Raw genomic sequence first — 24,810 nt, forward strand, 5'->3', positions numbered from 1 at the left:
CAGGTATCAGCCTCCGAACCTTGCCATCTCCACCCTCTACTGGAAGGCGTGGCCCCTCCTGCTGGTCGTTGCTGCGTTCAACCCGGAGAATATCGGTGAGTGCCGCTGGCCAGCGCAGGTCGCCTTGGCCAGCCGTTGACATCTCTTCCTTTGGGCATCTTGCTTGTCAGGACCTGGAGTAGAGCCTGGCTGGAGACTGGATGACGAGCTGGGAAGAGGGGCCCCAGAGGCCAGTGGGGAGCTGCGCGGGGATGCTGTGTGCTAGCCGTAACCTGCGGTCTCTTTGCCCCTAGGCCTGGCCGCCTGGGAGGAGTACCCCACGCTGAAGATGCTCATGGAAATGGTGATGACCAAGTACGTCAGCACGCGCTGCTGGGACAGGCTACCCGGGGTGGGCCAGGCCACGCTGTGCCGGGAAGCAGAGCGCAGGCCAGGCCCCCTGGCTGCCCTGGAGCCTGAGCTCAGCTGCCTCCTGGGCTCCCGTTACTGTGGGCTTGAGTTTGGGAACCTGAGCTACAGAGCTTCATTTGTTCCCCTTGCTGGGGGCAGTGAGGCTGTGGGGCCCTGGGCCGTCCCGAGCAGTACTTGGTGAGACGGATGGGTGGTGTGGTGCCAGGAGTGACAGAGCAGAGCCGTCAGGAGCCACATGGGGTTTGGCAGAGAGCAACAAGGGACCCAGTGGGCAGGGTGGTTTTCACAGGGGCAGATGTGAGAGCTGCTGGTGAACCGCGTCTGCACGCAGCGGGCACAGGGCTCCACCGCAGCCTGAGTGCCAGATGCCGTGGGTAGTGTGGCCACCTTGCTGCCACCTAGCGTGCTCGCTCCTCAGGAGCTGACAGGGCAGCACGCGTGGCCCAGGCCAGACATGGGCCTGTGTGTGCACACATGTGGGAGCCTCTGGCCTGTGCGTGGGTGTCCAGTTCATGGCCCAGGATGGACACACTGCTCCCGTCACACCTGTGAAGGGCTGTCCTGTGGCTGACAGCAGACTGACTGTGGCCTTAAGGACAAACCTGGGATGAGTGGGCATCACAGGAAGGCAGATTCGATTTTAGAATATGGGACAGGAGACTACTCTGGCAGCAGCCAGCCGGTCCGGGGATGCCCTGTGTGTCCTGGGCCGACTGCCTGTGGAAAGAGGGTTCCAGTGTGGAGTGTCCTAGACCACAGCTCTGGGTTCAGGATTCTGACAGCGGTCGGGCCTGGTTGTGGAAGTAGCTAGCACACTGTCGTGGGACGAGCAAGTAGCCAGGCGTGGGCTCTGAAGAGCGCTGAGCCCCTCACAGATGTCTGACTTTGCTGGCACTGCTGAAGCTGTGTGGCAGGGGGCAACCCTGAGCGCCTCTGATGGCACAGTACCAAGCTCCTCCCTGTCTGGTCCCCAGTAATTACTCCTACCCCCCATGCACCCTGACGGACGAGGAGACCCGCACAGAGATGATTAATCGCGAGCTGCAGATCTCTCAGCGGGAGAAGCAGGAAATCCTGGCGTTCGAGGGGCATCTGGCAGCCGCTTCCACCAAGCAGACCATCACCGAGAACAGCAGCCTCCTCCTGTCTCAGCTCACCAGCCTGGACCCCCAGTACGTACTGGACCCCTAGCCCTTCGGCCGCTTTGAACCAGGGTGATGGGCCCCACGCGTTGGTGGCTGGGAATGGGCAGGATGACTGGAGCAGCCAGCCCGGGCCACCGTCCGGGTCTCCTCAGAGCCAGGCTTTGGTGAGGCTGAGCGCTCAGCAGCAGGTGTCAGCAGGGCTCTGCTCCTGGGCCGGAGGCAGGCGGTCCCCTGCCCGCCCTCACCTGTGCTGTCTTGGGGGCTCTGTGTGGCTCTCTGACATGCCTGTGTTCTCTGGGACTTTCAGAGGGCCCCCCCGGAGGCCTCCCCCTCACATCCTGGACCAAGTGAAAAGCCTCAACCAGTCCCTCCGCCTCGGGCACCTGCTGTGTCGGAGCCGAAATCCTGACTTCCTCCTTAACATCATCCAGAGGCAGGCGAGTCTGCGGACGGGCCGGCGGGCTTCACGGGCTTCACAGCGCTGGCACTAAACAACACCGCAGCCAGGGGAGGGCGCCCAGATGGGTGCGAGGACCGCCCAGGACTGCGCCTGCCTGAGCGGCAGCCGATGGGCGCAGCAGGGAAGGCGACGCGGCAGGTTTGAGCCTGCGGGAGCTGAGTGTCGCCGCCCCTGCAGGCCTCGTCGCAGTCCATGCCCTGGCTGGCCGACCTGGTGCAGTCCAGCGAGGGCTCCCTGGACGTGCTGCCCGTGCAGTGCCTGTGCGAGTTCCTGCTGCACGATGCCGCTGACGACTCCACCGGCGAGGAGGAGGAAGAGAGCGAGAGCAAGGAGCAAAAGGCCAAGAAGCGGCAGGTGGGCCCCGCCTGCCGCCCACCCCATGCGCCCCCGGCCCTGCAGCCCACCCTGAGCGCCCCTTGTCCTTGCAGAGGCAGCAGAAGCAGCAGCAACTCCTGGGCCGCCTGCAGGACCTGCTGCTGGGCCCCAAGGCCGACGAGCAAACCACGTGCGAGGTGCTGGACTATTTCCTGCGGCGCCTCGGCTCCTCCCAGGTGGCCTCCCGGGTGCTGGCCATCAAGGTGAGCCCGGTGGCTGGCGCCGCCCTCGTACGCCGCTCCCCGGCACCACTCATGCTGCGCGGAGGGGGACTATTTTACACGCCCAGACCTCCTTCCTCGCCGGTTTCCATGCACAGAAGGAATGGTTCTAGTAACATCTGCCAGAGCCAGTCCCCCTCCTCGCCCGGTGTTCCTTCTCTAGTGGCAGTGTGACTGTCCCAGGTGACTTGGTGTCTGGTCCTGCATGTCTCGTCAGGCTTTGCTAAACAAGTTTCCTGAAGGAACTGCTCGTGCTGCTGCTTCCTTCTTGCATTTCCAGCAGCTCTGACGGGACGCGGCGTCTCTTACCTGGCAGCCCGCGTGCCCTCCTTGGGCTTCAGGAACCAGTCTGTCCCTGGATCCGCGTGACCAGCCGAGCGTGGTGCGGAGGCCTGGCTTAGCACCTGTGTCTGCTTGCAGGGTCTGTCCCTGGTGCTGTCGGAGGGAAGCCTGCGGGATGGGGAGGAAAAGGAGCCCCCAGTGGAGGAGGACTCTGGGGACGCAGAGACGCTTCAGGGCTACCAGTGGCTGCTGCGCGACCTACCCAGGCTGCCACTGTTTGACAGTGTGAGGGCCACCACCGCCCTGGCGCTGCAGCAGGTGAGGGCCTCGCATGGCCGTGGGGACGGGCAGTGTACTGTCCGCGGAGCGCGCTCACACAGCCCCCCCACCCCAGGCCATCCACATGGAGACTGACCCACAGACCGTCAGCGCCTACCTGGTGTACCTGTCCCAGCACACGCCCGTGGAGGAGCAGGGCCAGCACAGCGACCTGGCGCTGGTGAGGGGTGGGGACAGCAGGGCCGCCCTCGGGGGGGAGGCTCCTAGCCCCCAGCTTCCTTCTTGTCCAGAGCAGGCATCGAGTGTGGGAAAACTTGGTGCCAGACTAGCCACTGTGGTCCTCAGTGTCTGGTGGCCTTTGTCGCTCTGGAAGGTGATTTGGCCACACTCAGGGGCACTTGCTCAGAGGGCAGGGTGAGGTGTGGGCCAGCCCAGGTGGCTTACGTAGCAGGTGGGCAGTTGGACTCAGGCACGTGCCCATTTCTCCTTCGTCCACTCTTTTCTGGCCAGCTTTCTTCTCCCCTTGCTTTCCCGTCAATTCATTCTGGGCTCGGTGACCCAGCGCGGTTCCTGTGGGGTGAGTGGGATGAGGGTGTGGGCAGACAAGCAAAGGTCCCTGGACGGGGCTCCTCCAAGCCTGGGTTCCTGCCAAGGGACTGGCCAGGCAGAGACCCTTGAGGCGTCACTCCTAGGAGCCTTTGGTGTGGTGGCCGGCGTGCCCAGCACCTTTGCTGGAGTTCTAGTAGGGATGGTGCTGGCTGTTGGCAGACGGCCTTCTCCTTTGGAGCCTGAGAATTGCGCACTCCATGCACTCCATCGGTGGTGTGCTCTTGGCTGGGCACGCGGTTTTGCCGGGCGCGGTGGGGCACTAAAGGCAGCCTCACGGGGTGTGCCAACCTGGGGGCTGCCGGCCTGGAGTGACAAGGGGAGACAGTGGGGCTGGCCGAGGGCAGGCTCCCACCGGTCCCGGGAGCCCTCTGACGGCTGTGCTCGCCCCCAGGACGTGGCCCGGCTCATCGTGGAGCGCTCCACCATCATGTCCCACCTCTTCTCCAAGCGCTCCTGCCGTGCAGAGTCGGACGCCGTGCTGGCCGCCCTGCTCTCCATCTTCTCCCGCTACGTCCGGCGCATGCGCAAGAGCAAGGAAGGGGAGGAGGTGTACAGCTGGGTAAGGCGGGCAGGGCCCCCACCCCGACCCCGCGCCCGCCCGGCGCCCGAGCTGCGGCCCTTCACCCCTCCCCCTCTCCCCCCGCCCCGCAGTCGGAGTCGCAGGACCAGGTCTTCCTTCGCTGGACCAGTGGGGAGACGGCCACCATGCACATCCTGGTGGTCCATGCCATGGTCATCCTCCTGACGCTCGGGCCGCCCCGCGGTGAGCAGCCCGCGGGCCCCCGTGGGCGGGCAGCTGGGGTGGGGGGCGTGTCCCGGGGCAGGCTTCCTTTATGCTGGTGAGACCTGCCCAGCCACAGGGGCTGCTGATGGGAGGGGCTCTGCGCCCACCCTGGCTTTGGGCAGGGCCCTCTCCCTGCCTGTCCGAGAGGGTTGTGGGGAAGCGTGTGAGATCCTGTGCGTGGCAGGACCTCCTAAACCATGGAGACCCTCAAGTCTACAGGCCTGTGATTTCCAGGGACTCCTCCCAGCTTGGCCACATACTGGCGACGTGGTGAGATGCCCGGGGGCAGTGCCGGGGACACCTTCCTGTGCTGCCTCCTCACTCTCAGCCCAGCCAGTGAAATTCCTGGTTTCACAGTTGATTGTCCCCGGCCCAGGGCCTTGATTCCCGCTGATGAAGCAAGGACGCGCAGTGGTCCTTCCAGCCTGACCTCCAGTTGTTCGCGGGGCCTGGGCTCTGGATGGTGACGTTTGGAGGGGCCTCGTTGAGCCGTCCCTGCTACTCACCCTGTCGTGTTTCCTGAAGCTGGTGACAGCGAGTTCCAGGCTCTGCTGGACATCTGGTTCCCAGAGAAGAAGCCCCTGCCCACGGCCTTCTTGGTGGACACGTCAGAGGAGGCGCTGCTGCTGCCCGACTGGCTGAAGCTGCGCATGATCCGCTCGGAGGTCCCTCGACTGGTGGACGCCGGTACCGCCAGGCTGGGCGGGGCGGGGGGGCCTTCCTGCTGGGCCTGGACGCGGGAGAGGGCACCCTGCCGAGAGCCCTTACGGCCAGCTGTCAGGCTTCAGTGTGGAGGGGTGACGATGAGGTGGTCTAGGAATTTGGAGAGAGAAGGCAAGGGCTGGGGGCCTCAGGGATGGTTCTGGAAGGACGTCCCGTTGGGCAGCACGTGGGCAGGGCAGGCCGCTGGGGAGGCAGTTTGATGAGTAGTGGGGTTTCCTCGGCAAGCGCAGTGAAGGGCACGCCCCAAGGAACCTACACTGTGTAAGCTATTGGGAGCCACTGGTGACTCCAGGGCAGCTGGGAGCCGGGAAAAAAGGAGCCGCGGGGCTTGCACGCAGCCATGGAGCAGGTAGGAGCCTCGTGAGGGTCCCTGGCCGCACCCTGAGCGGCGCTCGCTGAGCGAGTGTGCCCCTCAGCCTTGCAGGACCTGGAGCCCCAGCAGCTGCTGCTGTTCGTGCAGTCCTTCGGCATCCCCGTGTCCAGCATGAGCAAACTGCTGCAGCACCTGGACCAGGCAGTGGGCCACGACCCCCAGACGCTGGAGCAGAGCATCATGGACAAGAGTGAGCCAGGCCCGGGCGTGTGCAGGGTAGGGGGGAGGCCAGGCCAGCACTGCCCAGTCTGGCACGCCCAGGCGCCAGCATGCCGTGTGGGGCAATGAGGATGGGCGCTGCTTGGTCCTGGCCGAAAGGCCCCATACGCGGTTCTGGAGTCTCAGGGAAGCATGGTGGGCTGCACTGGGGTGGCCATGTCCCAGGCATGTTCTTTGTGTGGCACAGGGAACACTGCCACCATTGATCCAGGCTCTAACCCCTGGCTGCTGTTTTGCAGATTACATGGCTCACCTGGTGGAGGTTCAGCACGAGCGGGGAGCTTCTGGAGGCCAGACTTTCCACTCCTTGCTCACAGCCTCCCTGCCCCCCCGGCGAGGTACTGGCCCAGCCTGTCCTGTCCCACCCTGCTCAGCGCACGACCGATGGGGCCTCCCAGGCCCAGTGGGAGTGGTTGCTGCTGCTCAGTGTCTGAGCTCCTCTTCCAGGGCCCTGAGCAGCCTGCGAGCCGGCTCTTCTCTCTGGGTGGTGGGCCCCTGGCGAGACTGTCCCCAGGGTCCCCACAGAGGCTGGCTGGAGTTTGCAGCTGACACCTGTTCCCTCCCTGCAGACAGTGCAGAGGCACCGAGACCCACAAGCAGCCCAGAGCCGCCTCCAGGCCAGGACCGGATCCGGGCTGTGACTCAGGTGCGGGCGCTTGGCCCTGAGGACGACTTGGCCGGCATGTTTCTACAGGTACTGCCACCGTTGCCTGGGCTGGCCCTCTCCAGGAGCCGGGTGCCCCCAGGACTCACAGCGAGATGGAGAGGGCTCTGAGGCCAGCCACTTGGGTCAGAACCCTGGCTCCCGTCCCCGGGGATAGGTGACCCTGTCTGTGCCTCAGTGTGCTCCGTCAGATGGGGCTGAGAGCAGTGCTCGTGTGGTGTGTGCAGTGTCCAGGCAGTACCCAGAGGTGCCATCACTTCCCCCACCACCCAGCAGTAGCAGCCCGGCCTCTGGGCCTGGCTCCGGTGAGCACGTGCTCTGCCGTGTCTACATTGTGAGAGACAAGCAGACGAGCCTGTGTCCTCACATGCGCAGCCCTCCCGGGGGACCAGACTCTGTTCACCTTCCGTGCTTTTTGCATCCTCACTGAGACATGGTTCCTGTGCCAGCTGACGCCTGTTCCCTACGGGGTTCAGTCCAGTGATTTTCTGTGTATTCAGAGTTGTGCGGCTATAACCCTGGCTGAGTGGAGCTTATTTTCATCAGCCCAAGGAAGCCCTGTGCCCTTCAGCACGTATTTCCCGTGTCTCCTGGCCGCCACTGCTCTGCTTCCTGCTTCTGGGCTTGCCTCTTGTTCTCACGTGTGTACGTGGAATCCCACAGCTTGTGGTCACGTGTCCTCAGCCCTTACACACACAGTCCCACTTGTGCAGAGTGTGCTTCCATCCTTTCACGCTTGCACAGACCGCCTCAGATCTCTGGGAGGGGTCCTGCTCCCTGCGTCCTCACACCCTGCGGCTAGTGCCTCTGTGGTACGTGGAGGGGCCGAGGTTGGCAGGCTTTGGCTCGCCCCTGCTCTCAGGCCAGGCTGGGATTCCCACACAGGCCCCTATCTGCCGTTCTCGGCGTGCACCTCGCTGCTCCCTGAGCAGGGAGCCCCCAGCACAGGCCTGGGGCCAGCAAAGGGACAGTGCTGGTGACGGGAGTGCAGGGTGAGATGAGACTGGGCCCCACCTCTGCGTGCCCCTGCTGACCGCCACCCTTTCTCTGCTCCAGGTGTTCCCGCTGAGCCCGGGCCCACGGGGGCAGAGCTCCAGCGCCCGCCCTGTTGCCCTGGCGCTGCAGCAGGCCCTGGGCCAGGAGCTGGCACAGGTCCGCCAGGGCAGCTCCGAGGTGACGGGCATCTCAGTGCGCCTCCTGCAGGCTGTCGCCACCCTGCTGAACTCCCCGCACGGTGGGGCCCTGGTGATGGCCATGCACCGCAGCCACTTCCTCGCCTGCCCCCTGATGCGCCAGCTCTGCCAGTACCAGGTGGGTGCGGCCAGCGTCCCGGCACACAGGGCCTCCGCCGGGCAGGCCCCCGGAGAGATGGGGTTGTGGGCCGTCCCTACCCCTCATTATGGAGAGTGTCTGCCAAGTGAAAGGGGAGGCAGGGGGGGTTCTCAGCGTGGTCCTGCCGCCTGCACTCGGTGAGTTTTCCACATTCACTTGACCTGCTTGTGTTTGTGTGAGTGTGTTTTTTTGTTTGTGTCTCTGGGTACGTATGTTTCTTTAATCTTTTTTCTTCTGAACCACGTGAGGATACGTTGCAGATAGCACACCTCGCCGCAGTGTATTTTGAATGATCTCTGATGTGTTGGGGCACCTGCGTGAGCACCGTGGAGAGTGGCCATGTGACCATGTCCCCTGGGCAGCCGGGCCACTGCTCAGGCCCCACCCTCGGGGCAGGACCCTCTGAGCCAGTGGAGCCACATGCTGCCTGTTGCCCCCACAGCACTACGTCCCTCAGGACACGAGCTTCTCGTCGCTCTTTCTCAAAGTGCTCATGCAGAGCCTGCAGTGGCTGGATAGCCCGAGCGTGGAGGGCGGGCCTCTGCAGGCCCAGCTCAAACTGTTTGTGGCCCAGTACTCGGCACGGCGCAGGCTCAGTGATGGTGAGCTGCAGGACAGGCATGGGCCAGCCAGCACCTGCCAGTGAGGTTCTTGGGCTGTCTGCTCTTCTGTCAGGGCCGTGACAGGCTCGTTAGCACAGAGGGTGGCATCCGTGTGGATGTGGCCAAGGGGTTTGGCGGTTAGGGCTTTGGGGAGGCTCCCCAGGGAGGGAAGTGCACGTGGGAACCGAGGGGAGTCAGCAGTTCAGGGACTCGCTGGACAGGCCAGGCTGACAGATGTGAGGAGTAGAGGCCAAGACCAGGCCAGCCGGTCACACAGACGTGTCCTTGCAGTGCGGAGTGGGTTCCTGCACCTGGCGGAGGCCCTGGCATTCCGTGGGGACATGGAAGTGGTCAGCTCCACTCTCCGGGCCCTCGTCGCCACCCTGAGATCCGGGGAGAAGTGTGGTGTGGAGCCCGAGCTTGTCAGCAAAGGTACCTGGGACCTGGGACCTGCCAGGCGGGCCACGCCCTGTGGCTCCCCTAGCCCTCGCCCAGGCTCTGCTCTGGGGAGTCGTGCACGTGATGAGTTCACAGCTGGCACTGGACGGCTCACTCCACGGCCTCCCTTCACCCCAAGGGAAGTCCCTGAGCCTCTGCCCACTGCTGGCCGGCCCAGGTGTGGGCACTCGAGGCATTGTTGGCACAGGGAGCAGTGGGCTGTCTCTCCCGGAGTCAGGTGGTCTGAGGGCCGCTGGGCCCCGTCCCCAAGCAGTAGGAATACAGCATGGTTTTCTGTCCTCAGTTCTGCGGGGCCTCATCAAGGTGAAGTCGCCTCACCTGGAGGAGCTGCTGACCGCACTCTTCTCTGCCACCTATGCTGTGCCCTCCTCCAGGCCCATCATGGTGGTGAGCTCCCTGCTGCTGCAGGAGGAGGAGGAGCCCCCCGCCCCGGGGGAGCAGGACGCTGACGGCTGCAGGTGAGCTGCCGGGGTGCTGGCCAGCCCTGGCTGGCGGGCAGCCCTGGCTGGCGTCTCTGAGCTCTCCCCTCCCCCTCAGCCTGGAGGCCGTGCAGCTGGGACCGTGCTCGGGGCTCCTGGTGGACTGGCTGGAGATGCTGGACCCCGAGGTGGTAGGCAGCTGCCCTGACCTGCAGCAAAGGCTGCTGTTCTCCCAGAGCCAGGTGGGCCGCCCTTGGTTGAGAGCTTGACTCATCTGCCCAGAGGGTTCCATGGCCCTTCTGAGCAGTCACACCAACCGACCAGATGTGGTTACTGGGAACCCAGATGGGGCGGGGGCCGTGTTTTGTGGGCCCAGGTCCTCACAAAGGGGACTGTAGTGCCACGGTTAGAGGAAGGGAGCGCGGAGCCCGGCACCCCCTGACGAGGAGGGACCCAGCCCTCGGAGCAGCCAGAGCCTGTGTCGAGACCCTGCACAGAGCACCTGGGGGCCCCTGCGGGTGCCCCGGCTGTCCCTAGAGAACGCTAGAAAGTACTGGCTGCCTCAGAGGGCAGGAGCTGGGAGCCTGGCCACGACCCTACCGTGCACTCACGGATCTGTCTGCTCCCACCTGTTAACCTTAATTGCTCATTGGTGGCTGTCTTGGAGAAGACCCCCAGGGGTGTGGTTTTGGTTTGTTCTCTCATTTTGGCACATGTGTGCCCCCATCTCTGAGGAGGTGGTTCAGCTCTGCACACATTTCACCTGGAGCCGTGTGCTGGGCCTGGTATGCAGGCAGCCATTCTGCTTCTCCGGCAGGAGCTTTGGGCTTTCCTCGAAATGGCTCCTTCTCTGCTGTCTGTGGCTCGCTGACCCCATTCAGCCAAGCCGGTCAGCCCAGGGGACCATCCAGGCTTCCTTTCTCCCCAGGGTAAAGGTCACTCCAGCCCCCAGGCGCCATCTTTCCGACCCTACCTCCTGGCCCTCCTCACGCACCAGTCCAACTGGTCCACACTGCACCAGTGTATCCACATTCTGTTGGGCAAGAACCGGGAGCACAGGTGAGCCCCTCACCTCCCGGCAGGTCGGTTCCATCAGCTTTGCTGGAGGGCCCTCCGCCTGGCTTCCCCACATCTCTGGGGCTCCCTGGGCCGCCCCTCCCTGCAGTGGTGCCCCAGGAAGGGGACCGTGTGGCGGGCATCGCCTCCTTAGGGTACAGAGCTTGCCTGATCCAGGTGCCACTGCTCTGAGTGCTCAGCCAGGCAGACAGCCAGGGCATGGAATGGGCCACTCCTCGGGTCACGTGAACGTCTGTCATGCACTGTGCCCACTGGGGGCACCAAATGACCTACTGTGTGGCCGGCAAGCCCGGAGGGTGGGCAGGGCTGGCATGGGGTAGGGAGAGGCCAGGCAGACAGGGTGAGCCACGTCCTCTACTAGGTGACTTGGGCCCTTAACTGGAGGTTCCTGGGGAAGGGGTGTTTGTGGCCTAAACCCATCACAGAGAGCCTCTCACCATGTGTCTTCTTTGTGTCCCCACACCGCTGCTTTTTAGTCTGTGCCCAGAAGCAGACAGGCCTCGTGCTTAGCCAGGGTTCCTTCCTTGCCTCCCTCCAGGTTTGACCCTTCGGCCTCTTTGGACTTCCTCTGGGCCTGTGTCCATGTGCCTCGGATCTGGCAGGGCAGGGACCAGCGCACGCCGCAGGCAGGTCTTGGGGTGCACCCCCCTGCAGGGTGGGGTGGCGGTGCAATGAGCCTGTGCTGTCCCGAGGCTCATGGATGGGCGCCTGTTGCAGAAGCGGCGAGAGGAGCTAGTGCTGCGGGTCCAGGCCTCCGAGCTCATCGGCCTGGCGGACCTGGTCCTGGCGGAGGCGGAGAGCAGGAGCCAGGACGGGGATGCCGCAGCCTGTAGCCTCCTCCAGGCCCGGCTGCCGCTGCTGCTCAGCTGCTGCCGTGGAGATGCTGAGAGCATCAGGAAGGTGACGGCACATCTGACAGGCTGCATCCAACAGTGGGGCGACAGGTGAGGGTGTGATGCACGGGCTCAGAACAGGCCCCTCCCCGCCCCCCACCCCCTTGCTGATGGGACCGGAGGTTGCCCCTCAGGTGCAAGCCCCACGGGCGGGAGCCCCAGCGCCAGCCAGCCCAGCCCCCCACTGTTTCTTCAGCGTGCTGGGCCAGCGCTGCCGAGACCTGCTCGTGCAGCTGTACTTGCAGCAGCCGGAGCTCCGGGTGTCGTTGCCTGAGGCCCTGATGCACGGCAAGGGCGCCACCGCCAGCAGCACCTGCAAGGTAAGGGCCAGCGGGCCGTGCTGAGGACCACCCTGACCTTCGCTTTGGAGGTGGAAACCCAGACAGGAAACAGAGAAACACGTTTTCCCAGGTGTCCTCATCACCTGAAGGCAGAGCCAGCCTCGCCATCCGATCTTGGGGGTGGTCTCAGAAACGATCTATCATCTTAAAGAAACCTGGGTGTGGGGCAGAGGAGAGTGGGTGTCATCCCCCATCCCCCAGTTTGCCTTAGTAAGGGACCGTCGACACAAGCTGTGTGGTGCGTGTGATGAGTTTTGACATTTGTACCTTGAAACCACCCACAACTAGGACAGGGAGCGTCTCCTTCCCCCTCAGTGTGCCCGCCTGCCTGTCACCGCAGATTAGCTTGCACTTTCTAGAGTCCATCAGCACAACCATGTGGCGTGCGTCTTTGCTCGCAGAGTGACCGTGTGGCACTCGGCAGTATGGCCAGGCGGCCTGCCTGTCCACCTGGGGAGTGGCTCTGACGGGCGGCACTGTCCTGAGCCTCCTACACAGGTCGTGTGACATCTGCCTTCACTTCTCTTGCTGTCTGGGGCGGGGAGGCAGGCCTGGCACCCTACCCTCTCCTCGCCACCTTGCAGACCTGCTGCCCTCCCTGCTTCTCTTGCAGTGGGAGGAACTGGTTCTTTATGGCCATGTTTCCTTCCACTTTTGTGCATTTCTGCCTCGCTCAGTTGAGATCATACTTTACATGCAATGCTGGTTTTTCCCAGCTATCAGATTATTTTGGCAAAATTGAGCTTTTGTTTGGTGTAGAGGTTGGCTTCAAATCCTACGTGTTCACGATTGCCTGGACTTGACCTGCAGAAGTGCCAGAGCGCGCTGAGGGAACAGATTTCTCTGGGTCACTCCATGGCCATGCCAGGTCCTGGGGGGATGGGGACCCTTCAGGCTGGCAGCAGAATCTGGGGATAGGCAGGTGAGACATGAGGCTCGGTGGCCCCCAGCCTCTGATCCCCGACTTCTTCCCAGCTGGACGTCCTTGCGCATCGCTTCATCACCCTCCTCGCGGACACCAGCGACTCCCGGGCGTCTGAGAGCCGCGTGTCCGATGCCAACATGGCGTGCCGGAAGCTGGCAGTGGCCCACCCCACACTGCTGCTCAGGTACTGCCCACCGCTCCAGGGCCCCAAGGACATGCTTAAGACAGCACCCTCCTGCCCCCACCCAGCGGGCACTCTGGGCGCTCAGGCCCTGCCTGCCCTACATGCAGGGTTAGGGACCGGGTCTGTTGACACATGAGCGGAAGTGCAGGCGTTGGTTGGGCTGTGACAGCCCAGCATGGCAGTTACGGCTTTGACTCAGCTGAGCTTGGTGGGAGGGACCGGGGGGGCTGTGTGGCAGCCCTTCCGGGTCCCTGGGGAGGGGAGGGTGCATCTGCATCCTGTGTCACCTGGGGCTCCTTCGAGATGCAGCCCCAGCCTACAGATCGCACCGTGGGTTTCGCCAGCTCCCAGGGCGGGTGGCATGTCCGTGCATCTGGGTGGCCAGGACCACTGAGCACCGTCCCCTGTGTTCAGGCATTTGCCCATGATCGCTGCCCTCCTGCACGGCCGCACCCACCTCAACTTCCAGGAGTTCCGGCAGCAAAGCCACCTGACTTTCTTCCTGCACGTGCTGGGGGTGCTGGAGCTGCTGCAGCCGCACGTGTTCCAGAGCGAGCACCAGGGGGCGCTGTGGGACTGCCTGCTTTCCTTCATCCGCTTGCTTCTGGTGCGTGGCCTGACCTGCCCCCTGAGAGAAAGGCCGTCCTGTCCGCTGGCCTCTGCTCTCTACCTGCCACAGCCTGGGCAGTGGGGCCCCTTCTGGCACAGGGCCGGGACCCAGGAGCTGTGTGCCCTGATCCTCGCCTGCCTCAGCCAGCTGTCCCACTATCTGAAATCACTTCCCATTCAGCTCGTCCCCCTTCTGCCCCATCTACCCAGGACTGGTGGGTCCTTCCCCCTGTCCACCCAAGGCTGCTGGGTGAGGGCACACGTGGGCCATGGGACCCTTGCAGGAGAGCAGAGCCCTTTGGCTTGCATCAAGGGCAGGGCCAGGCTGCCCGCCCTGGGGACCAGCTCTCATCCGGGGGAGGTCCCCCAGCTTCTCTAGTGCCTGGAGAAACCCCAGTGCAGCTTCAGGGCTGCCTTCTCTGCAGTCGCGGTACCCCTGCTGAGCCTGTGACCCATCTCCAGTTGGGTGTCTCCCTGTTTGCACTGCAAGTTCACGAAGGACAAGGGATCCTTAATGTACCACCTGGTGGGCAGCAGGTGGTGGCATTGGTGGTGGCCAGGGTCCCTTGTGAGGCGTCCAGGGGAAGCAGCGTGGGCAGGACGGGCGCACCTGGCTCAGCGCCCATGTTGCTGCCCTTTGCAGAACTACAGGAAGTCCTCACGCCACCTGGCCCCCTTCATCAACAAGTTCGTGCAGTTCACCCACAGGTACATCACCTGCAATGCCCCCGCGGCCGTCGCCTTCCTGCAGAAGCACTCAGACGCGCTCCAGTGAGTGTGCAGTGTCCCTCCGGCCGGCACAGGGCGGGTGGGTCAGGGCTGTGAGCCCCCGAGGCGGGTGGCCGCCAGGAACAGACACTGTCCCCAGGGCCAGCAGAGTGGCTCAGGCCAGGCTTCCCAGCCCCGGACCCACCGCTGTCCTGAACGGCCGCTGGCCACGCCCTGCCTTTCCGACACCCGGCGTCGGCCCTGCCCCGCCACACCAGCTGCGGCCCTGTCCTCACAGCCCCCTGTACCCTCCCCAGCGACCTGTCCTTCGACAGCAGCGACCTAGTGATGCTCAAGTCCCTCCTCGCAGGGCTGAGCCTGCCCAGCAGGGACGGCAGAGCCGACCGAGGCCTGGACGAGGAGGGCGAGGGTGAGTGGGCCCTGGGGCTCTGCTGGGAGGGGCCGCAGGCCAGCAGCACGGCGCCCTCGGGACCATTGCAGGTGTCCCTGGGCGTGGCACGTGCAGGCCGCACTGTGTGCTGCTGCTCCCGCCCTTCTGTGGGAGGCTAGCCGAGTTCCCTCCATCCTGTGGCCCTTACTGCCCGATGGTGACCTGGGCCCCGCAGGCAGGGCCATCGATGCTGCAGCACGTCCGTGAGCAGCTGGTGGATTAGTGAGCGAGCGACTCACAGCCACTCTGCTGCCCGGTTTTGCCACATTGTCTGTGTTGAGTGTGACTCTGCGGCAGTCCGTGGAAACACGTAGCACAGCACCCAGCACTCAGATACCTTTATTGAGCGCCTGCTGTGTGGCAGGTGAGCACAGGAAGGGAACAGAGCCGGTGAGAGGCGCGAGGGAGAAGGGCCAAGTCCCAGTCTTGCCCTGTGGCTCGTTGCATCACGTTTATGGAGCGCCCGTGGCACCAGGCCCGCTCAGCCTGGTGCGGTGCCCACATCTTCTGGGGCTGCTGGGCAAGTATGGCCCGCACTCGCCCTCACAAATCCTGAGTGTTTCCTGGACTGCTCCCCCGGGTGCCCTTTGTGGACAGCACTCCGGGGGCGGCCGCCTCTCTGGCCAGCAGCGTTGGCTTCCTGTCTTCCAGACGAGAGCTCAGCTGGCTCCCTGCCCCTGCTCAGCGTCTCCCTCTTCACTCCTCTGACCACAGCTGAAATGGCCCCCTACATGAAGAGGCTTTCCCGGGGCCAGACCGTCGAGGGTGAGTTTGGGAGCCGGGGTGCCACGGGCTCCGGCCATCCAGGCTCTCACTGCAGAGGCCCCCAGACAGCAGGTCCCTGCTGGGCCACAGGGCAGGCTGGGCGGTTTCCTCGTGGTGGGGGCAGAGAGCATGCTGGAGGAGGAGACAGGGACTCGAGGCAGGGAAGGGGCGGCTTGCTGGCCGGTCTCACGGGGAGCAGTCTCCAAACAAAGCAAGTCGGGGAGCCCCTGCAGTGGTGAAGAGACCTGTGGAAGGGAGGCTGGCAGTGGGCTGGCAGATGGCCACTGGCGTCTTGAAAGAACGGAGGCCTGGGTGGTCCTGCGGTGTTGGGCTGTTGGGCTCCCTCAGTGGTGCTGGGAGTGCCCGGAAGTGCGTGTGTGTGGGGTCAGCCCCCTCACCCCAGACGAGCATGGGGGCCGGGCAGCCACATGGCAGGAGGGGTGGGGCCAGGGCAGGCCTCCGGGGATCGCGCTGCAAAGGCAGAGCCGTAGCCCCTCAGATCTCGGGGAGCAGGGGCTGGGGTCTGCACCTCGAAAGCTTCCCAGTTGGCCAGTCCCGTGGTTGAGGGAAGCCAGCAGGACTCCTGGGCCTTACCAAGCGCCAAGGACGGTGCAGACGGTTCCAGGAGGCACTGCTGCTGTGTTGTGATCTGCCGCTGTATCCAGGGAGCCCACACAGAGGCTGGACCAGGGCCCCTCAGGGGTCCCTGCGAGGCCCTGGATCTCTCTCCCTGCCGGGCAGATGGATGAGGCTCAGCACGGCCCAGGGGTCCTGGCCCCAGGACGACCCCTCCTGCCTATGGGTTGTTGGGGGACAGAGGCTCACTCCCTGAGCCCTCACGTGGCCCTGTGCCCGTCTCAGATCTGCTGGAGGTTCTGAGTGACATAGATGAGATGTCCCGACGGAGACCTGAGATCCTGGGCTTCTTCTCGGTGAGGGAGCGGGGAACCTAGGGGCGGAGCCGCTGGCAGCATTTCAGGGACTGGGACGGGGAAGCCTTCGGGGCTGGGGCAGCGTGTATCGGAACCTGGCCCCGCGTTCCCAGGCGAGCACGGAGCCCAGGCGGGGCCAGCCCTCTGCTCTGGCTGGTGTTCCATGCTTCCCAACGGGCCCTGAGGTCCCAGAGCTGTCCTGTGGGGGGGGAGGGGGGCGGGCGGGGTTCTTGTGGGTCCTCTCCTGTGTGCCAGCCAGCTGCCAGGAGGCCAAGGGCCTGAGAGCTTGAGTAACCCCCTGCCTCCCCCGCCCCCAGACCAACCTGCAGCGGCTGATGCTGTCAGCGGAGGAGTCCTGCCGCAGCCTGGCTTTCAGCCTGGCCCTGCGCTCCATGCAGCACAACCCCAGGTGAGCGCCGAGCCCGCTGCCGAGCCCGCTGCCCCGCCTGTGTGGCAGGGCCTTGCCTGGCTTGGGCATGAGGACAGGTGCCCACTGAGTGTGTGGCTTTTCCAGCATCGCGGCCGACTTCTTGCCCACGTTCATGTACTGCCTGGGCAGCCGGGACTTTGAGGTGGTACAGACAGCCCTCAGGAACCTGCCGGAGTACACCCTCCTCTGCCAGGGTGAGTCTGCCCGTCCCCCCACCCTGCCCCACCCGGGCACCTGGGGCCTCTGGGGCCCAGCCTCTGTGGCGGCTCCGTGTGGCCTGAGCGTCCTGTCTCTCGCACAGAGCACGCGGCCGTGCTGCTGCACCGGGCCTTCTTGGTGGGCATGTACGGCCAAATGGACACCAGCACCCAGATCTCCGAGGCCCTGAGAGTGCTGCACATGGAGGCCGTGATGTGAGCCAGACGTAGCCCGACCGGCCGCCTGCCAGCCCTGGGCCCTCGGCTCGTCCACTGTGGTCCCCCAGGCCTCCCAGGAGGCCCCTCCGGGAGGAGGGAGGGCGCTGAGCCACCCAAGGCTGTGTCCATGCTCCAGCCGGCCGCTGGGGCGGGGGCCGTCTGCGCTGAGACTGCTTTGCCAGCAGCGACAGGGACGCGACCCTGTCAGCTAGGAGGACACGCCCTCCCAGCGAATCAGGAGGATGGGTGGGTTTTAAATGAAATGTGGACCCCGAGTGCTGGCTGCCGTGTGTGTTCCCTCTGCCCTGAGAAGCTGGCAGTTGAGTGGGACCCGGGAGTGGGGAGCCCCACCTGCAGGCCTGGCCAGCCTGCTCCCGGGTGGGCATGTGGGGTGACATGGGGTGTCCATCTGAGGCAGGAGGGCCCCTGCCGGCCTGTGCACACAGTCTCGGCTTCGTCTCAGGCAGAATCAGGAGACAGATGACCGTCCTTGGGCCCTTCCTGGCCTGAGTTCTCTGCCACAGTCCTGGCCTCTGCTGAGTAGGAGCCGCGAGGGAGTGGATTTGCTGGGGGGTCAGCTGTGGAGCAGCCCCTCAGGGCTCACGCCGACCAGTGAGCCCTGGTGAACCCCTTGACTGTGGGCATTTCTCCAGGAAACCAGGGCCGGCGAGGCCTGCTTGCAGTGCTGGCTACGGGACAGAGGCCAGGAACCGTTTCTGTCCCTACAGGCTCTGCCCCAGAACTTGGGCCGGGGCCCGGCTGCATTGTTTCCTCCGGGTCTCGCCTTTCCTTGGGGTAAAGCATCCCACCCCGTCCACACTCACAGCAGCCAGAGGATCCTTCCGGCACACGGATGGATGTCCCCTGTCCTCCCTTCCGGCTGGTGGCTCCCCGCTGCCAGGGGCCGTCAGGATTCTAGCACTGGGTCCCTCACCTGCCCGGCTCCTGCTCAGCTGGGGCCACCAGGGGACACTGTGGCTGAAACCAGACCCAGGCCCTTCCTGGTCGGGTGAGGCTGGACAGGTCCTGGCTTCTGGAGACTGGCCCTCCGAGGGCCAGGAGTCATGTCCCCCCTCACCCAGGGGACCCTGGGGATGGGTCGGTCACTGCACCCTCCGAGCCTGGAGCAGGCCTGCGCTCAGCCCCTCCTTCCTCTCCAGATCCTTCCTGTCAAGTGCGCCCACCCCACTTGCACTGCCCCAGCCTGAGCGCTTGGCCTGTCAGCCTCCAGGCCACTGCCCGTGTGATGGCCCCTCTGTCCAGCCGTGGAGTCCCAGGACCCCCGGCCCAGTGGCTTGTTTTCAGCCCTGTTTTGTGGCTCACAGAGCCTAGTTCGGGCATGTGGAGCTGGCCTGATGGCCACTCCTGAGGTGAGGGTCTCAGTCCCGACCCAGAGAGCCGATTCTGAGTCAAGGAGCCAACATATCCCTCCTGCTGCCAGCCCAGGTGCCATGAGCACCACGCCCTCCCACCCTGCCCAGTGAGGGCACCGAGCCTGGCCACCAGGAACTACCACGTCCAGAAAGTCCCCTTTGCGTCATGTTATTTACACAGTGCCATGGCACTGTCCGTCTGGGCTTGGGTAACAGCCACTGGGACACCCACATGCCCCAGAGTGCTACCACCTCCCTCACCCAGGGCCCCACAGCCACCCGCGGGCAGGTGGTGCATTCCATCGTGGTCTAGAGCACCTCACCCGGGATAAGTGTGAGGGGCCCCTGGACCCCTTCTCCCCGCTTGCACCAGTACCAGGGCCCTGTGCCCACGTTGGCCTGCTCCCTCGTAGAATGGCAGCATGGGGGTAAAGGGTTGGGTGAGTATGCAGGAGGGGCTCAGCCTCACCAGGAGGGGAATTCCATCAGTCCCAAGACCCCACCTCCCACCCTCAGGCTGACCGCCAGCCAGCCAGCGACCATGGAAGGTCCCCACAGAGGGTGGTCTGGCAGCACCTACAGCCCATGCGTGTGGCCGGTCCAGTCACCACAGCATTTCGGGCCGTTGTCCTGGCCCTCGAGAACGGGCCGTGCATGCCTGTGCACTGTGGCGAGAGCGGGTTGCAGCAGGTGTGCAGGGCTGTCTGTGCTTGCACGTCAGCTGGTCAGGCTCAGGCATCGTGCGGGAGGGGCTCCTCGGCCAGCACTAGCACTGAACGCCGGCCCAGCCATGCTGAGCGGCAGCCTCTGGTTGCACTGTCCCATTTCACACACAAAGAAACTGAGGCCCAAGGAGGTGGGGTAATGGGCCCCCAGGTCACCAGCTAGCACTGGGCAGAGCTGAGTACAGCAGCCAGGGTCTGCCCCCTGACCACTGACCATGTGCACTTGGGCCTGGGCCTGCGGTTTATGCAAAGCGAAGGCCAGGAGCTGCCAGGCTGCCCGGGAGGCAGGTGTGTGTGGGGGTGGGTGATGGAGCACACGTGGTGTGAGGACGTGCAGGGCATGCGTGCAAGCTGTACTAAGGGGCCAAGTGAGCCCCTCCCAGTGTCCCAACATCTCACCTGGGTCTCAGGACAGAAACGGCAGGGGCGCCTGGCCTGGCCTGTCTGCTACAGCCCCTCACCTGAACTCCAAAGCCAGGGGGGCTCGGACCCGGCAGACCTGTGGGCTTGGCTGCTGAGGGGGGTAGACCAGCACGTGTGTCAGAACCCTCTGATCCTCAGCCTTTCCCCCGGCTCAGCATCCAGCCACGTCCGCTCTGAAGCCCAGACTTGGCCACGGCGCCTTGGCACGAGCCCTCTTCCCTGTCACTGCGCTCTGCCAGCCCCCTTTCATACTCAGCTCTCAGCTCTTGGGGCACCTCCTCCAGGAAGCCTTCCTGCACCCCACCGCAGCTGCCTTCTCTCTGCTGGGCTCTGTGTTTTCACTGCTTGCTGCTCCACACCAGACTGGAGTGGGGTCTGCCTGGCTGGGGTGCACCGAGCAGGTGAGGGAGGTGCAGTGTTTGAGAGCCCAGAGCCTGGACCTGGGTGGGAGCGGGGCAGGGGGCACTGGCCCTGCCTGTGTCCCACCCCAGCCCTCAGCCAAGCTCCCTGGGGCTGCTCTTGCCAATTCCGGGAAGGTCACCAGGTTTGGGGAGGGGAGTCCTTGAGTGTCGGGAAGGTGGCGAGGTGAGTGGGGGCAGGGCGGGGCCCACTCAGACTCCCTTGTCTGGGCCTCAGTTTCCCTCTCCTTAAGAGGGGCTGCACTCACCCACCCACCCGGTGAGGAAATGGAGGTTATCTGAGCTGAGGTATCTCGTGAAACACGTGCTGGGTGGGCAGGTGGTGGGTGCGCCTCTGCTGCGCACTGAGGGAGCGGACGGCCAGGTCAGGGCACTCACACAGCAGGCCCCTGGAGGACGGCCCCTGACCATCCCGGACAGACGAAGGGGACCTGGGCCAGGAGTGGGCGGCAGGAGGCCTGAGGCAAAGGGGTGCCACTCAGAGCGATGGTGCTAACCCGAGGGTGGACGGACAGGGTGTGGATGACGGGCCACAGTCTGGCCGCGACCCACGCCCCTGACCTCCCTCTCAGCCCTCAGAGCTCCTCACCCGTGGTCACTCCCCACAGAGCTGTTGGGTCCAGGGAGCAGCCGTGGGGAGGGGACACTCAACGTGAACCCTGAAGTGGGGTCCCTGTCTCTCTGCTCTGGGATCAGTGAGTGCCAGTGGCGTGCTCCAGGCCCGACAGCTCCAGGGCTCCACGGGAGTCCAGCCCCAGGCCCTGCAGTGCCCTCCACTCTGGGAGAGAGGGTCGCCCAGGGGAGGAGGGCGGCCAGGTCCAGGCAGGGGGAAAGGACAACTACTCACAGGTCTTCCCTCCCCAGGTGGGGAGGGTGGGGCCAGGTGTGGTGTTGCCATGGTGACGAGCTCACCTGCTTCCTTACAGCTTCATAGCAAACACTTGGTTTCATTTTCAGTTCTGGGAAGGAGTGGGCCCTGACCTTCAAACAGGTCAGCCAGCGGCCAGCTGGGCTGATAGGCAAGGCAGCCTGGGACCCTGGGGTCCCTGGGTCTCTCCGTGGCGGCTCCCCAGGACCAGTGCCCTCACGTCCACCCTGGGAGGACTGGCTGATGGCCTCATTTCACAGATGAGGGCAGCAGGTGCCCAAGGTCACACAGGGTGGAGCTGCTTGGGGGTCCTGGTCCAGGATGCTCCCTCCCCCTTCGCCCAGTGTCTTTCCTCAGAGGGACTTTTAGCTCTGACCCAGTTAGGCCAGGACAAGCAGAGCTGGGGTCATTTCAGGTGTCTTGGCAGAGGAGGGTGTGGCTTGAGGCCTCCCCCAGGGGCTGCCACCCCTTCTCTCCTGGGGGAGGTGACCTGTTAGGAACACCCCTGGGAGGGCTGGCACACAGAGCTAGAAGTCCAGTCTTCTCACCCCAGAGCCCTCTCCGGTGCAGACCTGGTCCCAGTGCCAGGCCCAGGCTGTACCTCCAGGGGGCCATGCCTGGGGGAGTCAGAAAGGGCTGCTCAAAGAAGGTGGAATGGCAAGTGGGTCTTGAAGGATGAATAGGAGTTTTCTAGGTGAGGATTCTCAGCTTATCAACCTACAGTTGGGGGCACATCTGCCATCACATGTGAGTGGTGAGTCTACTGCCCTGGTTTCCCACCTGTGCCCTCCTGGTGGAAAGTCCAGCCTGGAGGGGACTTAGCTCGGTGGGGAGCAAGGGGTGGCCTTGCACACAGTAGGGCTCAGTGGACATTTGTCCAGCAAATGGTGTGGTTCCAGCTGCTCTAGGTAGGGAGAGCAGACCCCGAGAGGAAAATTGGGGGAGCCATCCCCCGACAAGATTTGGTCGCCGGAGTCACACAGCCACATACAGAGAGGAGCTGGCTGGGTTAGGGCAAGACTTTGGCTGCAGAGCCCAAGGGCCCACTGACCACTCTGATGGAGGAAGCCGCCACTGACCACCTGCCACCTGTTCTGCACACCACGGCCGTGACTGCTGTGCTCAGTCTCCTGGGGGCCCCCTGAGAACACAGAGCTGGGGTGCTGTGGAGGGGCTGCTGGGTCCCAAACCCCTCAGGCCCCTTCCTCCCCACTTAGCACTACAGAACTCAGCCCACAGTCCAGAGTTCCAGCTGGGAGAGCCTTTGGGATGGCAAAGCATGTGGCTGCAGGAACTGAGGGCTGCCAGGTCAGAGGCCAGAATGCAGGCCCCTCACCCCAGGGCCCCCACCTCGAGCACCCTAACCTTTGTCTGAGTTCCACTCCCTGAGTCCTGCAGTCCTGCTCCCCTTAAGGCCAGGGACAGCCTTGTCTGACCTCTCACCCCAACCTAGGACAGGTAGCACTAGAGGTACAGACAGATACCCCAGGTTCTGATGCCAGCTCTCCATAGTTATGGCCTTGGGCAAATCCTCTCCTTTCCAGTCTGTAAAACAGGTGTGAACATAGTGTCCGGGGCTGAGGGCTGTGAGCAATGCCTGACACACAGGAAGTATTCAGCAGAGGGTGGCTGTCTCTGACCTGTATGAACAGAGAGGTGCTGTGTCTGGCCAAGGACACACAGCGATCGCAGGCAGGGCGGGGCTCCCATGCCCCCTGGCCACCCCTGCCAGCCCTGCTCGCTCCTCATCAGGAGCTGGAGGGCCGAGCCCCGTTCCACGGGGTTCCTATAATGGTGTGAAGAGGATTAATAATGCATTTATGACACGTCGTTGTGGTAGCCAAAAATGATCTATAAATGGGCGGTAAATGTTTTATAATGTTTTTGTAACCCGTTATAAATGATAAATGGCAGACTATAGATGTGGATCAAATATTTATAACGCATTGTGTGCGACGTTAGGCTACTACAGTTCAGGAAAGCCATTAATAATAAAGTGGATGGAAATGTAAAAGTTGCAGACATGCCCAGCAAAGCCATTTATAATGAAATGTAAAGCTGGGCTGTTGGAAGCAGCCCACGAGCCCCGCGGAAGCCCTGGCCGCTTTTCCCCGAGCCTGCGGAGGCCCAGGGTCTGAATTATTTGTGAGGCGTTCCGACGAGGATGTGCACTGCCCATAGCACGCCTGTGAGTACCCCATTAACACACCGGAGGCGGCGTGCGTTATTCATGGGGCCTAATTAATTAATGGTGGCCCCTTAAAGTGGGGTGTCACAGCCTCCAGCCCCCTCTCCTGTCTGGGGCCAGGGCCTTGGGAATCGGGGGGAGGAGGGACATCCCTTGGGTGTCCTGTTGTGAAGCCACTGTTACCCCTCAATGGTCCTTCTGGGGAAGGTGGTAGGGGGCTGGTGTCCGCTGTGGGGACTCTGGCCACCTCTCCCCGAGTGCCTGCCTCCTACAGCCACGACTGCTGTGGGAGAGGCAGGGAGCTACATTTCCTTCCACAGGTTGGCCCTGGTGCCACCTTCCCAGAATGTCCTGGACGAGGGGCTGTCTTCCCAACAAGAGCAGGAGGCTCAGGAAAGTGAACGGCCTAATGCAGGTCACGGGCCAAGCCAACGTCTGAGCGTGGGTCCCAACTCGGGCCGCTGTCTTGACTCTGAACCCTGTCATTTGCACCAGGCCCACTTCTGTTCTGTGCAACTCTCGTTGGTGACATGCTCCTGCAGCAGGGGTTCCACAGGCAGGTTGGTTTGGGAACCGAGGTGTCATGTGGCCGCTCCCTTGGGGTGAAGGCTTGCACAAACACCTCCCTCATTCTTCTTTCCATCCCCCACCCCTTCTTTCCTGGTTTGTCCCCCTCTGCCTCAAAGCACTGCAGGGCTGCTGTGTTTGGGCAGGTGACCTGGATCCATTCTAGCTCGGTCCCTTGGCCTTGGTCGAATCAGTTACTTGGGTTGAATTTACCAGCTGAAGGGTCTCCACTCCAAGGTGTGGGACACAAGCCCCATCACTGCAACCCCTTTAGGGGCGCAGAAGCCATCATGTCCTCCAGGAGCTAAGCTGATGGGCAAGCTGGAGCTGGCTTTGAATAAAAATTCATGATGCCTTTGGCCCTGCCTCTCCCGGGGCCCCAGCTCTGCCCCTCCACCCTCACTGAGGGTCAGGGCACGTGCTGGCAGCAGCAGTAGGGAAAAGAGACTGTGTTGCCTGGAGGTCCTGACCAGAAGGGTTGGCATTTGTGCAGGATGCTGGCCTGGGCTGACCCTGGCTCCTCGGGCCCTCACCCCGCGTTGGGGTTAGCCCTCAGTCCGGGTTCTGCCTGGCTGATCAGGTCGTCCCTTCTCTTCTAAGAATCTGTTTCTTGAATTGCAGAATAGGTAGAGTGAACCCACTTTTAAAGAGTGGCTGTAAGTTTAATGAGAAAGTGGGCGGGGAAAGTGGTAGAAGAGACTGGAGGGGCTGTCTGGGCCCTGCTCCCTCCTCCCCACTTCCTCCACCAAACTTCCATGGGCTTCCTTCCCTCCTCCCGCCAGTCCCTCTGCCTGGGAAGTTCTTCACATCTCCTGACACACCCACTTATCTTCAGGTCTTAGTTCTCAGGTCCTTCAGGTAAGCCACCTCCGCCTTCCAGGCCAAGACAGAAGCCCGTCTTTCACCATTGAGTGGCACCGTGTGTCCCCTGGGAGCACTGTGACAGGTGCAGCACAGCATGTGTTTGTGTCCATGTGTCAGTCAGGGAAGGATGCTAGCGAGCTGCTGTAACAAACAGATCCCAAGTTTCCAGCAACTGAACCCAGCTCACATTTATTTCTCACTCATCCGGAAGCCAGTATAGCTGTTCCTGGTCAGTGGTGGCCTCCGCCTGCCCCTGCAGTGTCCAGGCTTCTCCATCTGTGGCCCTGTCATTTAG

The 24,810-nt window shown here is 63.6% G+C and overlaps 1 protein-coding gene across 1 annotated transcript in view; it reads left to right on the forward strand.

The window, feature by feature from the left end:
- The window catches only part of INTS1 (integrator complex subunit 1), a 29,097-nt gene extending 11,734 nt beyond the window's left edge, over positions 1 to 17,363 (forward strand). The window contains exons 16-47 of the mRNA XM_033096280.1: positions 4 to 95; positions 294 to 354; positions 1,386 to 1,583; positions 1,864 to 1,993; positions 2,194 to 2,370; positions 2,445 to 2,594; positions 3,033 to 3,212; positions 3,289 to 3,393; positions 4,174 to 4,341; positions 4,434 to 4,545; positions 5,092 to 5,253; positions 5,706 to 5,852; positions 6,121 to 6,219; positions 6,451 to 6,575; positions 7,602 to 7,856; positions 8,320 to 8,479; positions 8,771 to 8,911; positions 9,222 to 9,396; positions 9,476 to 9,599; positions 10,286 to 10,416; positions 10,973 to 11,060; positions 11,152 to 11,378; positions 11,524 to 11,647; positions 12,644 to 12,777; positions 13,192 to 13,384; positions 14,030 to 14,157; positions 14,412 to 14,524; positions 15,197 to 15,310; positions 16,172 to 16,242; positions 16,560 to 16,651; positions 16,757 to 16,866; positions 16,974 to 17,363. Of these exons, the coding sequence (XP_032952171.1) occupies positions 4 to 95; positions 294 to 354; positions 1,386 to 1,583; positions 1,864 to 1,993; positions 2,194 to 2,370; positions 2,445 to 2,594; positions 3,033 to 3,212; positions 3,289 to 3,393; positions 4,174 to 4,341; positions 4,434 to 4,545; positions 5,092 to 5,253; positions 5,706 to 5,852; positions 6,121 to 6,219; positions 6,451 to 6,575; positions 7,602 to 7,856; positions 8,320 to 8,479; positions 8,771 to 8,911; positions 9,222 to 9,396; positions 9,476 to 9,599; positions 10,286 to 10,416; positions 10,973 to 11,060; positions 11,152 to 11,378; positions 11,524 to 11,647; positions 12,644 to 12,777; positions 13,192 to 13,384; positions 14,030 to 14,157; positions 14,412 to 14,524; positions 15,197 to 15,310; positions 16,172 to 16,242; positions 16,560 to 16,651; positions 16,757 to 16,866; positions 16,974 to 17,089 (4,402 nt within the window). The 3' untranslated portion in view covers positions 17,090 to 17,363. The remainder of the gene's footprint in view (positions 1 to 3; positions 96 to 293; positions 355 to 1,385; positions 1,584 to 1,863; positions 1,994 to 2,193; positions 2,371 to 2,444; positions 2,595 to 3,032; positions 3,213 to 3,288; positions 3,394 to 4,173; positions 4,342 to 4,433; positions 4,546 to 5,091; positions 5,254 to 5,705; positions 5,853 to 6,120; positions 6,220 to 6,450; positions 6,576 to 7,601; positions 7,857 to 8,319; positions 8,480 to 8,770; positions 8,912 to 9,221; positions 9,397 to 9,475; positions 9,600 to 10,285; positions 10,417 to 10,972; positions 11,061 to 11,151; positions 11,379 to 11,523; positions 11,648 to 12,643; positions 12,778 to 13,191; positions 13,385 to 14,029; positions 14,158 to 14,411; positions 14,525 to 15,196; positions 15,311 to 16,171; positions 16,243 to 16,559; positions 16,652 to 16,756; positions 16,867 to 16,973) is intronic.
- Positions 17,364 to 24,810: the final 7,447 nt, after the last annotated feature.

Source organism: Rhinolophus ferrumequinum, chromosome 24, assembly GCF_004115265.2.
Source record: "Rhinolophus ferrumequinum isolate MPI-CBG mRhiFer1 chromosome 24, mRhiFer1_v1.p, whole genome shotgun sequence".
NCBI classification, from domain to species: domain Eukaryota; kingdom Metazoa; phylum Chordata; class Mammalia; order Chiroptera; family Rhinolophidae; genus Rhinolophus; species Rhinolophus ferrumequinum.